We start from the raw sequence: 11,752 nt of genomic DNA on the forward strand, positions 1-11,752 counted from the left end.
CATCAAATGTAATTAAAGTCAGATCTACTTCTGCCTTGATGATGGGGCATTGATATTATAAACATATTAACTTCCGCATTCAAGCAAGCGTGGCTAGCCGAGGGTGAAAAATATAATTTGTTTTGCAGTGTGACAGCTAAGAGCTTACTGTGAGTGCTGACAACAAAAAAGTACTTCCAATTTCCTCCCAAAACTTTTTCACAATCAACCCATAGACTGCCTGAAAACCTTTAAGACAATGTCTTTCTTTCCCTTTGTTTTAACTCTTTAAAATCTATATTATGTATTCATCTTCTAAAAAACCCATGCTTGTACAGTATATGCACTTACGCTACATTGTAAGCCCAACAGCTCGCTGCACTACAATAAACTCCCTGTTGTTCAACTCACCTTCTCATAAACAGTCACCTGCTCCTCTGACCTGCAACACGTCTGTGTGTATATAGATGTGTGTAGAGTGTGTGGTTTTATGTGTGTGAGTGTGTGGGCAAGTGTTTTGTTCATGCCTATCTCCAGCACAAAGCTAGCCATTGTTTTCATGCTTGAATGGGTGACGGCAGCACAGCGGCTAGTAGCGTGTAAGATCTTTCTATAGCTCCTCCATTCCTCCCCCGCTGCTGCTTCCTCCTCCTCCTCCTCCTCCTTCTACCCTCTGTAGTTTTTTTTCCCCCACCATGAGTAAAAACAGTCATACTATCAATTCTTGTACGCACTGTAGGAATGACCTTCTTCCTCTAATGGAAAAACATACACAACAACCAGCGCAGCTAATACAAACCTTTACGCTAAACGCTTAGGTAATAACACAATATAACTTAACCACTTAAAGGATGCTGTATGTCAATGACACAAAAGTCATCACATCACAGCACCTGAGTGCCTTCAGTATAGAAGTCAGGGTATCACAATTCTTCTCTGAAAAAGGGTGCTGTGAATTGTAGGCCATTTACCTCAGTGTTACCAGTAGTAAAATCTCCTAAAGCTAATCAAGGCTTGTAAGAAACATGGTCAGCATTTCTTCCTGCTGATTGGTTTCCTTATCTGTTCCCTCAACACCTGGAGAATTTAACGGAGGCTGCTTACCTCAGCTTGAGGCAGGGTAAGACAGTTGATTACAAAAAACTTCAACATAGTTTTTGAAGCCATGGAAGAACTCGTCACTGATAAACACATGTTAATCCATGTTAGCTTTAAATAGGAATCTTAAACATAATTAATTTTGTTTATCAGTAGATGTACCAGCAACCCTTGTCAGAGAACCATGCAGTCTTTAAAAAAACAGTGCTCCATAACAGAAAAAAGCCATTATAAAAGCTGTTGGTCAAAATGTCCTCTGAGGAGAAATGTTTTCTACCAGATACATGTTTGCCTGTTTGGAGCTTTGTTGAATACTACCATTAAGCAGAGAAATGGGCAGGGATATGAAACCTTCAAATGGGGTTCTGAGTACTGTGTTTACGAGTCCATTTTACCAGTGGTTCCCAAAGTGGGGGTCAGGACCCCTAGGGTGGTCATGAGATGCCTTCAAATGAATGATTTAAAAACTGCATTATTTAGACATACATGTCAACATGTAGGCTATACAACAAGTACATTCATTTTAAACAAACTATAGTCATGAAGTGAGATTTATGCTTAAATGAAATTAAAAGTGTAGAAGATCCTCAAAATGTGAGTTTGCACATGACAGCAACAATGTAGGAGTCTGCTGCTTTTTACACACAGAAATGAACACACCTGTGTGTCCACTCAGTGCTAAGGTCTACACATGGAAGCTTCCAGCCTTGTGTTGTTCTTTTGAGTCACCAGCGTTTGAATAGGCCTAGTAGTGCGTGTTGTGCAAAGTTATATGATTTAACCCTCTCCGGGGAGAGTGGGGCTCCCCGGTCTCTGGCATCTTTATTTTTGGGGGTCACAAGCAGAAAAGTTTTGGAATCCCTGCATTACACAATGAAACCCCTGACCTATGGCTTCATGAGTGTTTACGAGTAGTGATGCAATTGCTGACATTTTCAGAAAAAAAGTGGGGCAGAAGATGTTACATATTTCATTGGACAGCAAGTTGATTTAAGCTCTATAGTATTTTTTATAAAACGCGAAAAGAAAATGTTAATTTCCTTAACGGCAGTGCCTCTTTCTCTTTAATTAAATCTTTGCATTTTGTGTATAGATACCTAACGCCAAGGTAGCTAAATTGCCCATGGCAGTAATCCCTACTGCATTTGGCTCAGGGTCAGCATTTTTACTTCTCAACTACCAAAGCATATCTTCTACATATTTTCCTGTTTATAGTTATACAATCTTTTACAGCTTAAAGGTCACATGTTATCCTCCTTTTCAACTAGTTTAAATAAGTCTTAGAGCTCCCCAAAACATTTCTGTGAAGTTTCTCGTTAAAAATCTACTCTGATCCTGTATTTGATCATGCCTACAAACCCCTCAATTTCAGCCCTGCTCAGAACAAGCTGTTTCTGTGTCTCTAGCTTTAAATGTAAATGAGTTGTGTTTGACCACGCCCCCTCTCTGGAAGGGATATGGTGACTTGGGCTTTCTTGCGCCATGCCTTATGGTTTACAGTTGAAAGGCAGACTCATCTGGTGGAAAAAAAAACACCTAGCTTTGGGAGTGTCACCCACCTGGGGGAGGGGTTGCCACCCTTTGTGATGTCACAAAGGGAAAATCTCCAAACAGCCTGTTAGAGCACACATTTTATAAAAGGGGAGCAGGCAAAATACTAATAATATAAAAAACAAAAATAGAGGATGGACTTTTCTCATATTTGTGAAGTTAATAGACAGGCAGGGACACGGTAAAGTACATTTTGCATAATATGTGACCTTTATCTTTGATTATCCACTGTTTTTAAAAAGGCTTTATCACTGCTGATGGAAGACAGATGTGATGTGAAGAAGCCTCTATCCTTCAAAGGAAAAGCATTTTATTTGTGAAACGGCAGCCCTCATTCAGAGCCAGTACACAAACCTCATTTGTACCTGTTTACTGAGTACAGCAAATGGTAGGCATAATACAGAGCCTTTGTGGTGTTTTTTTTTCAAAAGACTTAAATAATAAGCTGAGTGAGCACTGAGTGCACTGCATGTACCAGGTCAACATAAAGAAGCAATCTTTTCATCACCATGGCTAGCCATCTTATTTGAAAGTGTATTTATGTAGAAGCCACCACAAACAAATCAATGTATGATAAACACTGAACAAGCTAAGAGGTCAGATAAGGTGATCACAAACGGCAATGCCTGTTAATGAATGCTAACATGAATTTTACAACACTACATTTTCACCATCAAAAAAAAAAAAATGCAGACTTCTTGAACAGCCTTTTAGTTATTTCTCACAACTACCAAATAATTTAGTTTAAATAAATGCTGCAGTCAAATATATTATTCTTTAGTTTTTCCCTTTCTTAATAGCCATCAACAACACATACAGGGCCAAAGGGGTTAGGTACATTGATTGGAGCAAGCTGCGCTAACATCTAGCTAACAGCTAGCGGCATCCACCTTACCCCTAGTGGTTAGCGCTCAATCATTCACAACTGTAAGCATTTAAAAAAAAAATCAAACAAGTACGTTGTAAACAGATTAATCCACCAGTAGTTAAATGAAGAGAGAAATGGGTTATAGAGATGAAAAGGGTTCTCAGAAGGCTGTGGAAATGTTAAGTAATGCTTCAAAGTTTAGTATTTCAACATGGGACATCACTGGCATGGACTCTTTTTGACTGAGCCATGGTGAAAGTGTGTCTATATTAGTAACAGCTAAGTGTGATAATGGACTGATCTGTCTAGTATTTACATTAGCAACCATAAAGATGATGAAAGAGGGAGGACTGATGATGTAAATTATAGATGTTGAAGTTGAGCAGCTCTAAGATTCACTTAAATATTAATATACATGATAATAGATGTAAGGCTTATATTAATGATTGTATTTCATGGATTCACTGGATTGGATTCAGTTGGATTTAGGGGGGGGGGGGGAGATGAAGAGGAAACTTCACTATTACACTTGTGCCCTGTGCCAGAAGATAGACGACTACTGTCAAGGTTTGAGTTTGCTTTATAATGTCTTCATTCATGTGTTCAGTTTTGTTTGTTTGTATCATTTTCTAACGCTCCTGAAATTCCAGACCCAGCCACTCCCATCTGCCTGCCTCTCTGCCAATAAAGTCTCCTCGCCTTCAACCGTTTGCCTGCCTGGATTTGATCCTTGTATGTTCATGTTGTAAGTAAAGACTGCTGTTTTTTTGTGCTACTGGGTTTATTTCGCCTTGGAACTCTGACAACAACAAAGGTAGACTCTACAGTACTGTTTGTACTGCTAGTTCAGGGTCACTTGGAGTAACAAACCCCACCTCATCATCCGTGCACTCAAATATTTGTGTGTTACTGTAGCTTGTTTTAGTATGTTTATCCTGTACTGCTGTGTGCACATACGTGTGTGGTTCATCACAAAGTCACACCGTTAACAACAGGCCTGCCATGTGTTCTATATTTTTTTGCTGAGCCGTGTCCATGGCGGTTGTTATTAAAAAACGTTGGCATCTGAAAGCAGATTTTTTTTTTTTTAAACAAAAATGAAGAATGTTTTCAGAGGATTGTTCTCATGTACAGATTGACAGTCTGACATTTCTGCCACAATGATTGTGTCAAGATGAAAAGACAAATCCAACTGCTTTTCTAAATAAAATTGCATAAATGCTTTATTAAAAGAAATATGATTTATGTCCTTATCCGATGGTTAGAGATAATATTTTTGCCTGTGACATATAAAGTTCTTTCTAGGATATAGAAGGTCGTTCCTCTGTAGCTCCATTATTTGAGGATTAAACTCATCCTATGTTATTGCTACGACTGCCTCCAGAGCAGCTCTGCCTGTGAGATCTGGACCAGAATAGGATATTGAATAATTATAACAGAACTCGTCTTTTGTATGGACCAAAAAAAATTGGCAGAAGGTAACCAAGGAGTGTTGGATTTCTGCACGAGACATGCACGTGCACACACAAACAATTATTGCGCCGTGTGCTCCATATTTGGTGATACGAGCCATCACCCAGGGACGCATGCTGCTGGCTCATGTGTCTCAATGTCATTGTCAGAGAAGAGAAACAGGAGCGCCAAGAACAAATGGAGACATATATGGGGGGGAAATGAGAAGAGGATAGCGGTCATGCCTTCTGAAGGGGAACACGGATGGCGCACATGATGAAGGGCAATGGAAAGGAAAAGAGAGGAGTGGGAGAGGCGTGTTTTGAATTGCTGTGAAGTGAAACGTCTCGTTTAAATGCTGGATTTCATGTCACTGTCTTGACTTTGATATTGTCGTTGCTAGGTAAACACCCCTTCATTACTATTGGTTGCTTTATTTAACTTAAACCTTGCCATGCTTCCCTTTTAAACTACATGAAAACATGACATTCCTCAGGCTCCAGTAATGCAGAATGTGCTGCATATTATACTCCAAAACCATGCCAAGCAGACAGTCAATGCTATAACAATTAAATGACAAAAACTGGAATGACGATAAGAGCGATGCTTTTGAAAGGCACAGTAATATTTTGATTCTGTATAGCCTACAGCAGACTCAGAACAAGGCACTACTTCAGGGGAACTCTCGAATTTCTCATCACACTTAATAATGAATCAGTATTACTGAATGAGTCGTCTGAACAGTTAACTCCATGCCCACCCCTCCTCCTTTGGAATCATTCTGCTGAGGGAGCCAATCAGAGCCTTGCATTCGGTCTACCCGCTTCAAGTAAGCCCCTCCTCCTCCACTCTGTGATTATATGGCCAATGGACATCGGCATCACATCACACACACACACACTTCTGCTGCTGCTTCCGCCGTGAGCAGCACGGGAGTCAAGCCTGCTTAGAAAAATGTCCCCGATTGTTTTAAACTGACAACACTGGGTGAGTGCATCCTCTGCAGTTTTTTGTATGTGTGTTCAGGTGTCTGTGTGAGAGAAACATGTATTAGAAACACATTTTTTGTGTTGTCTGTTCTCCCTTTGTTACTGTTTCTCGATAAATGTAAACATAAAGAATGATACATGTGTTAAATCTCTGTCTAAGCTAGAATGCTGTTGTGTTTCTGTCCTTTTATTGCTGGAGTCTATTGTGTGCTTTTTTTCCCTTCCCATCTCCCTCTCTCTATTTTCAGCTTTTCTCTCTCCATCTCTCCAAATGCAGGCACATGCTGGCAAGTATTAACACCAACAATACCAGCAGCCTCACTTGCATTGACAGCACTAGAAGCAGCTTTTTTTTGAAGGGGGGGGGGTCCCCTGTGTAGCGATCACCGGCTGCAACGCTGAGAGAGGTCCACTGCCAACTAGAAGCCTTTCATATACTGCTTCCCAAGGACAGCGGCTCCGAGATGGGCTGCTCCTCAGGCCGCCAGCCCCCTGCCCCGGTCTTTCACCCAGACTTAGGCTGCGGCAACGGTAGCGAGGCCAACACCTTACCACAGGACTCTGAAAACCAGAACCAGGAATTGAATGGCTGCGCAGAAAGAGAGGAACAGGAAGGCAGCGTTGACAGAGACAAAGTGAAACCTCCAGAATCCCTCCCGACGCTCGAGAGACTCGCCCAGGCTACAGGTGGAACGGAAAAGTCCTGGTACCGCTGCGTGTTCCCGTTTGGTGTGATTTCATTAGTGATCGGCATGGCTGGCACCGGGGTCACTTTCACCTTCAACACGCTGCTCCAGACCAAAGTTGTGTCCGTGGCACTGCTGTGCGCGGGTGTTGTGATGCTCCTTGTTGCAGCTGTTTGCTGGAGGGCCCACAGACTGAGAAGGAGGAAAAAGAAGGAAGGGGGATTCTTCAGTACTGATCAGGGTATTTTGTGATGGAGCGAAACCTCACTACCAGATAATAGTAAGTTGGGAGCCATTGAAGTTCAACTGAATACAAAACATATGTAGGAACATCCACACTTTTCTTCTATGCATCATGACAAGGTGATAAGGCAGGTAGAAGAGCTGAGTAATATACATGAGATTAAGGCAGGTAAAAACTTTTGACACTGTTGACTAAACAAGTAGAGGAAAGTAAAAAATGCAAATGTAGCATTGGTCCATTATTACCCTGAGCGTGCCTCGCTCAGAACTTCCTTTTTTCTCTCATTTTCTTTCCCATTATGGATTTCTTGGGGCTCGAGTGGAGCACAGAGCCTGGAGCATACTTCATATAATTTATTTCAGACTGGCCTCTGGTGTCACATAAGAGTGACAGAGTGATAGGTGCCTGAGGAATATTATTTAACACCTCCCCTGCAGTTTGACAGGGCACGGTCTCCCTCAAGAGGTGTGCCTGACAGAAGGTGATGTCTATAAACAGATGCCTGTGAGGAACATCTGAATAAACTTGGAAAATGAGGAACTGTCTGGAAGGAATTGTAAGTCTTTCATGTTTGCTAGTCCAAACTTTGCAATTGGTTGACAGAACAGTTTTCCCACCAATGTCAGGACCTCACGCCCCTGCCTGATTTAAAATCTGACAAGGCTAAAATAAATAAATGAAACATTATCTTCCCTCCTTTAGACTTGAACCTCCTAGTCTTTGACTGCTCCAGAGCGTCATTAGAGGAAAGTGCCTCACGCAGTCGGGGGTTGTGTATGAAAGGAAAGCAGGGACCCAAACAAAATCATGTGAATGGAGCGAGCGTGTAAAGCACATTTTCCCCAGGGTGAAAAACTCTTCACATGCACTTGCCTGCAATTTTGTGGAATAAAGGTCAACTAATTTCCTTCCTGCCACCAAGCTTTACGGTGGGAAAAAACGTAATCCAGCTGTGCCGGATCAATAGAAAAACCAGCACTCCGTGAAGTATTTAGCTTTGAAGGTAATTCCACTACGTTTTCAGTCTCCACGGATGAAATAGCTTTCCTCAGCCCTCTTGGCCTGTCCATGAGGAGTTTTGTATTGACAAGGAAATCCCATTATAGAACAACAGCCGAGAAAAGCACACAGCTCATCCTTGTCCTTGCCTCTACCTGATTCCTCTTATACGGCCTTATGCTGAACCAAACAGAGGCGACCCAATTGGTGTGAGCATTGTAGAAGAATCAAATTTCCCTCCTTTTTTTGCCTTTCATTTCCCCTGCTTTGTAAGGAAGGGTTTACTATTTTGTTTATATGTGTTGAAAATTGATATCAGCCCAACACCTTCCCATGGGCACAAGACTTAACCGACAATTTCCAGTGGAGCAGGTTAGCTTTATAACAGAATGGTAGCTATTGTAAAACCCGTCTCAATGCATTTGTCCTGGATATTGTACTTTCTTGAGCACTGTACACTAGGATCACATGAATAAAAGTCAGATACTTTAACTAACTAGCTGTCAAACAACAACCACAGAAAGATCAAATCTTTCTTGTGGGGCCAAGATGTAGCATTTCTCAACTACAACAGTTAGTGTATGGTCTAAAGCAGCAGCTCATATGGTTTCAAGGATGACCCAGCAGATACTCATCAGCTGTAGCAATGTTGTTGTATTTGAGCATTGAGATTCGATCCCATCTATTTGATGAAACAAAAAGAAGGAAAACTTTACGGGGCCTCAGGCGCGGTCAAATCTTTTGCATGCAATTGCGACTGTTATCCTGTGGAGCAGCAGCTGTTGTAAAGTGTAATTTATGCGGGCGTGCGCACCAAACTTCCACTTAATTCAGTTTCTCTTGGTTTTCCTCCTACATATCGATAATCCTGTTTCATGGGGAGCTTTCACAGTCTGCTCATAAAACCTGAGATGACTCCCTGGCAGTGTTGATGTGTTCATTCTTGTGCACATGTTTGTTTGTCCTGAAATACTGTGTATTCTTATGAAGACATATCTGAAGTGCTGTAGATACTGAGTCGAGGTAAAAGTGTAGCCACAGTTCTGAATGTACAGCCAACAGTGAGTGTCTTATGAACATCAATGTACAGCCTGTAAAGACTATATGTATATTTATATATCTTCTATTTTTGAGTAGACAGAGCAAATTTAGATCCATTGTGCAGTATTCATCTATTCAAGACATTTGCCCAAACTGCTGTTTTAATTTCTATTTCAGGGCTCTCTGGCTATGATTATATCAAGTGAGATTCTGTGTGTTAATTGTAATCATTCTAAAATTAAAAAAGGAAACTATCTGATGAAATGAAAGCCAAAAGTCCCACTGATGTGAAGTACGTATGAGTTATAATTATAGCCAGTTTTATCACACTCTGTTAGTACACATGGGTTTTGACTTGACGTTTGGTCACTTGACTTTGACTTCAAAGGCATGGCCCAGCTTTCCTCTGAGTGACCTTTACCTGCCACATCAATATGTCTCTGTTAGGTGCAGTAAATGTACTACTGGTACCGTGATAGAGTAGCCCAAGAGAGGCAAACGTGTTTTTTCGACCGAGTTTGTGAGTGTTTTGATGGGCATGAATATTGTAGGTGACAATTTGATACCGTTCCTTTTGTAAATGATCAGAAATACCAAATCTATTTATCCAGAAGTTTATTTTTTGTTCTTTAATGTGTGTAAGATTTACATTTGTTTACCGTGAACTGCTAAAGCACTGGATTAAATGCAAAATTCACTTTTGGAAGCAAGTTTTACAGTGGTCTCTTTTTTTATTTTAACGATGCTGGGTGATTGGGGGTGGTGGTGGGGGGTTGCATGGTGGTGCGAATGATTAGCCACGGGTGCATCACAGCGAGGAGGTTCCATGGTTCCAATTCCCATCAGACTGGAGCCTCTCTGTGTGGAGTTAGCATGTTCTCCCCGTGCATGCTTGAGTTCACTCTGGGTACTCCGGCTTCCTCCCACAGTCCAAATACATGCTCGTTAGGTTAATTGGTGACTCCAAATTGCCCATAGATGTGAATTTGAGAGTGGCTGGCTTTCTCTACATGTCAGCCCTGTGATTGACTGGCCAACAGTCCAGGGTGTACCCCGCCTCTCACCCAATGAGCTGGGTTGGCTCCATTACCCTCAAGACCCTGAACAGAAAAAGCAGTAAAGATAATGGATAGATAGACAGGTGAGGGCTACCATGTAGAGCGGTTGGACAAGGTTAGCAACAGGTCCAAGCAATGGATCCACCATTTCCCCACAACGATCTATTCAAGCACTCTGTCGTAACCATCCGGGGTGATTCAAACCACATTGGGTGTTCTTAAACAGCCCAATTACCTCAACCAAACATTTGATTGGATAGATACTGTACAGTTTCTGAAGTGATTTATTGGTTCAGTATTCCACATCAGTAACAGGGACACGATAAACTATTATGTCTGAATCTCTCCATTCAACAAACGGAAAGTTTCCAACTTTGACCCGACAAACAGGGTGACAGTTAGAGGATCACAAGGTCAGATCTTTCAAAAAAAAGAAATGGCACATGGTGGTCATTTTAAACCAAAAGATCCACTGGGTACAATACACTAATACAATACTATCCCATCCATAGGTCAATGGAAATGTCTGGATCAAAGTGGTGGATGGAACAACAAAATATTCACAAAGTAACAGAATGAACTATAAATGTAATCATAATTATGTCAGACCTCTTGTGTCAAGCTCACAGAGGACCAGAGATAATACTCACAAAGGCTCAGGATTTGCCAGAATCTATGGAGACGGGGAAACTACAGAACTGGCTTGTCCCATGTAACATCTAATTAGCATGCTCCAATTATTAGCCCAGGCTTTTCAACCAAAACACTCAGCAGCAGAGGCCTCTATTGATTTTCACCAATGCATGCATGCTTATCTTCATCTCAGTACCTTTGTGAACGCAGCTGTTTCTATGAATATTCAAATGAGCACCCACGCTTTCTCCTCTTCCTTCTACTCCTCCTCCTCCTCTCATCCCCCCATTTATAAAGGATTGTGTCATTCTTTCTCCCTCTCTCTCTCTCTCCCTCGCCCGCTCCCCCTGGACTGAGCTAAAAATAACCCAGGCGGACATCGAAAGCAAGGCAAAAGGCAGAGAAAGAGGTGGGTGTCTGGTTGAGATAAGGATGTGTCAAAATGGGAGCGGGAACAGCTCAATTGCACCTAGCACTTTTCCTGTTACATAATTAAGCATAAATGGAGATAAAACATATTAAATGCAACTGATTGCTGTTACAGAGAAATGGCAAACAACTCATGAAAATGCATGGTGTATAATTATACATGGTTCAAGAGTACGCGACTCGTTATTAAAACCGTTATACATATTGTTTAGACTTGAAGCTGTTTAAATGTTCAATAGACAATATTTATACTGCACAAACTCAGCATTCTAATCTCTAAAAGTGTTTAGGATGAAAATCTACAGATGCCCATAGGAATTTAATGTACTTCATTCAGATATGGCACAGGATGTAGTAAGATCATTGTGTACAGTTTCTTGATCAAGGACATCTCAAGTAGCTAGGGATTGAACAACAATGTGGATGACAAGCTCTACTACCTGAGCCTATGAAGCCTGATCTCAAGGATACTGACTTTCAGGCCTACATTGATCTAGATTAGGGTTAGGGTTAGATACCTCTGAAACAGAAGGTACAAAGCTTAATCAATTGCAGCACCTCACAAGTGCCTTTTCAGAAAATGCTGACAACAATTCACTGACTGAGTGGGAACTGTAAATAATTACTTTTTCACAAATAAACCATAAAGGTCACATATTATTCTTATTTTCAACCAGTTTGAATCAGCCTCAGAGCTCCCCAAAACATGTCTGAGAAGTTTCATG

The 11,752-nt window shown here is 41.3% G+C and overlaps 1 protein-coding gene across 2 annotated transcripts; it reads left to right on the forward strand.

Annotated features, from left to right (window-relative positions):
* The first annotated feature begins 5,816 nt into the window (after nt 1–5,816).
* On the forward strand, nt 5,817–9,623 carry LOC114921021 (transmembrane protein 100-like). 2 transcript variants are annotated; one of them, XM_065949912.1, is made up of 2 exons: nt 5,817–5,935; nt 6,215–9,623. In XM_065949912.1, exon 2 carries the CDS (start codon nt 6,402–6,404, stop codon nt 6,873–6,875), a length of 474 nt encoding a protein of 157 aa, XP_065805984.1. In that variant the 5' UTR covers nt 5,817–5,935; nt 6,215–6,401; the 3' UTR covers nt 6,876–9,623. The 2 variants fall into 2 exon arrangements, with proteins under 2 accessions (XP_065805984.1, XP_065805985.1); XM_065949913.1 differs by having other exon boundaries at nt 5,835–5,935; nt 6,186–9,623.
* Nucleotides 9,624–11,752: the final 2,129 nt, after the last annotated feature.

The sequence above is a fragment of the Labrus bergylta genome, chromosome 21 (assembly GCF_963930695.1).
Source record: "Labrus bergylta chromosome 21, fLabBer1.1, whole genome shotgun sequence".
In the NCBI taxonomy this organism is placed as follows: Eukaryota; Metazoa; Chordata; class Actinopteri; order Labriformes; family Labridae; genus Labrus; species Labrus bergylta.

Excerpts from the sequence above, each read along its gene's own strand:
- LOC114921021 (XM_065949912.1), top strand. The coding sequence starts at position 6,402 with ATGGGCTGCTCCTCAGGCCGCCAGCCCCCTGCCCCGGTCTTTCACCCA.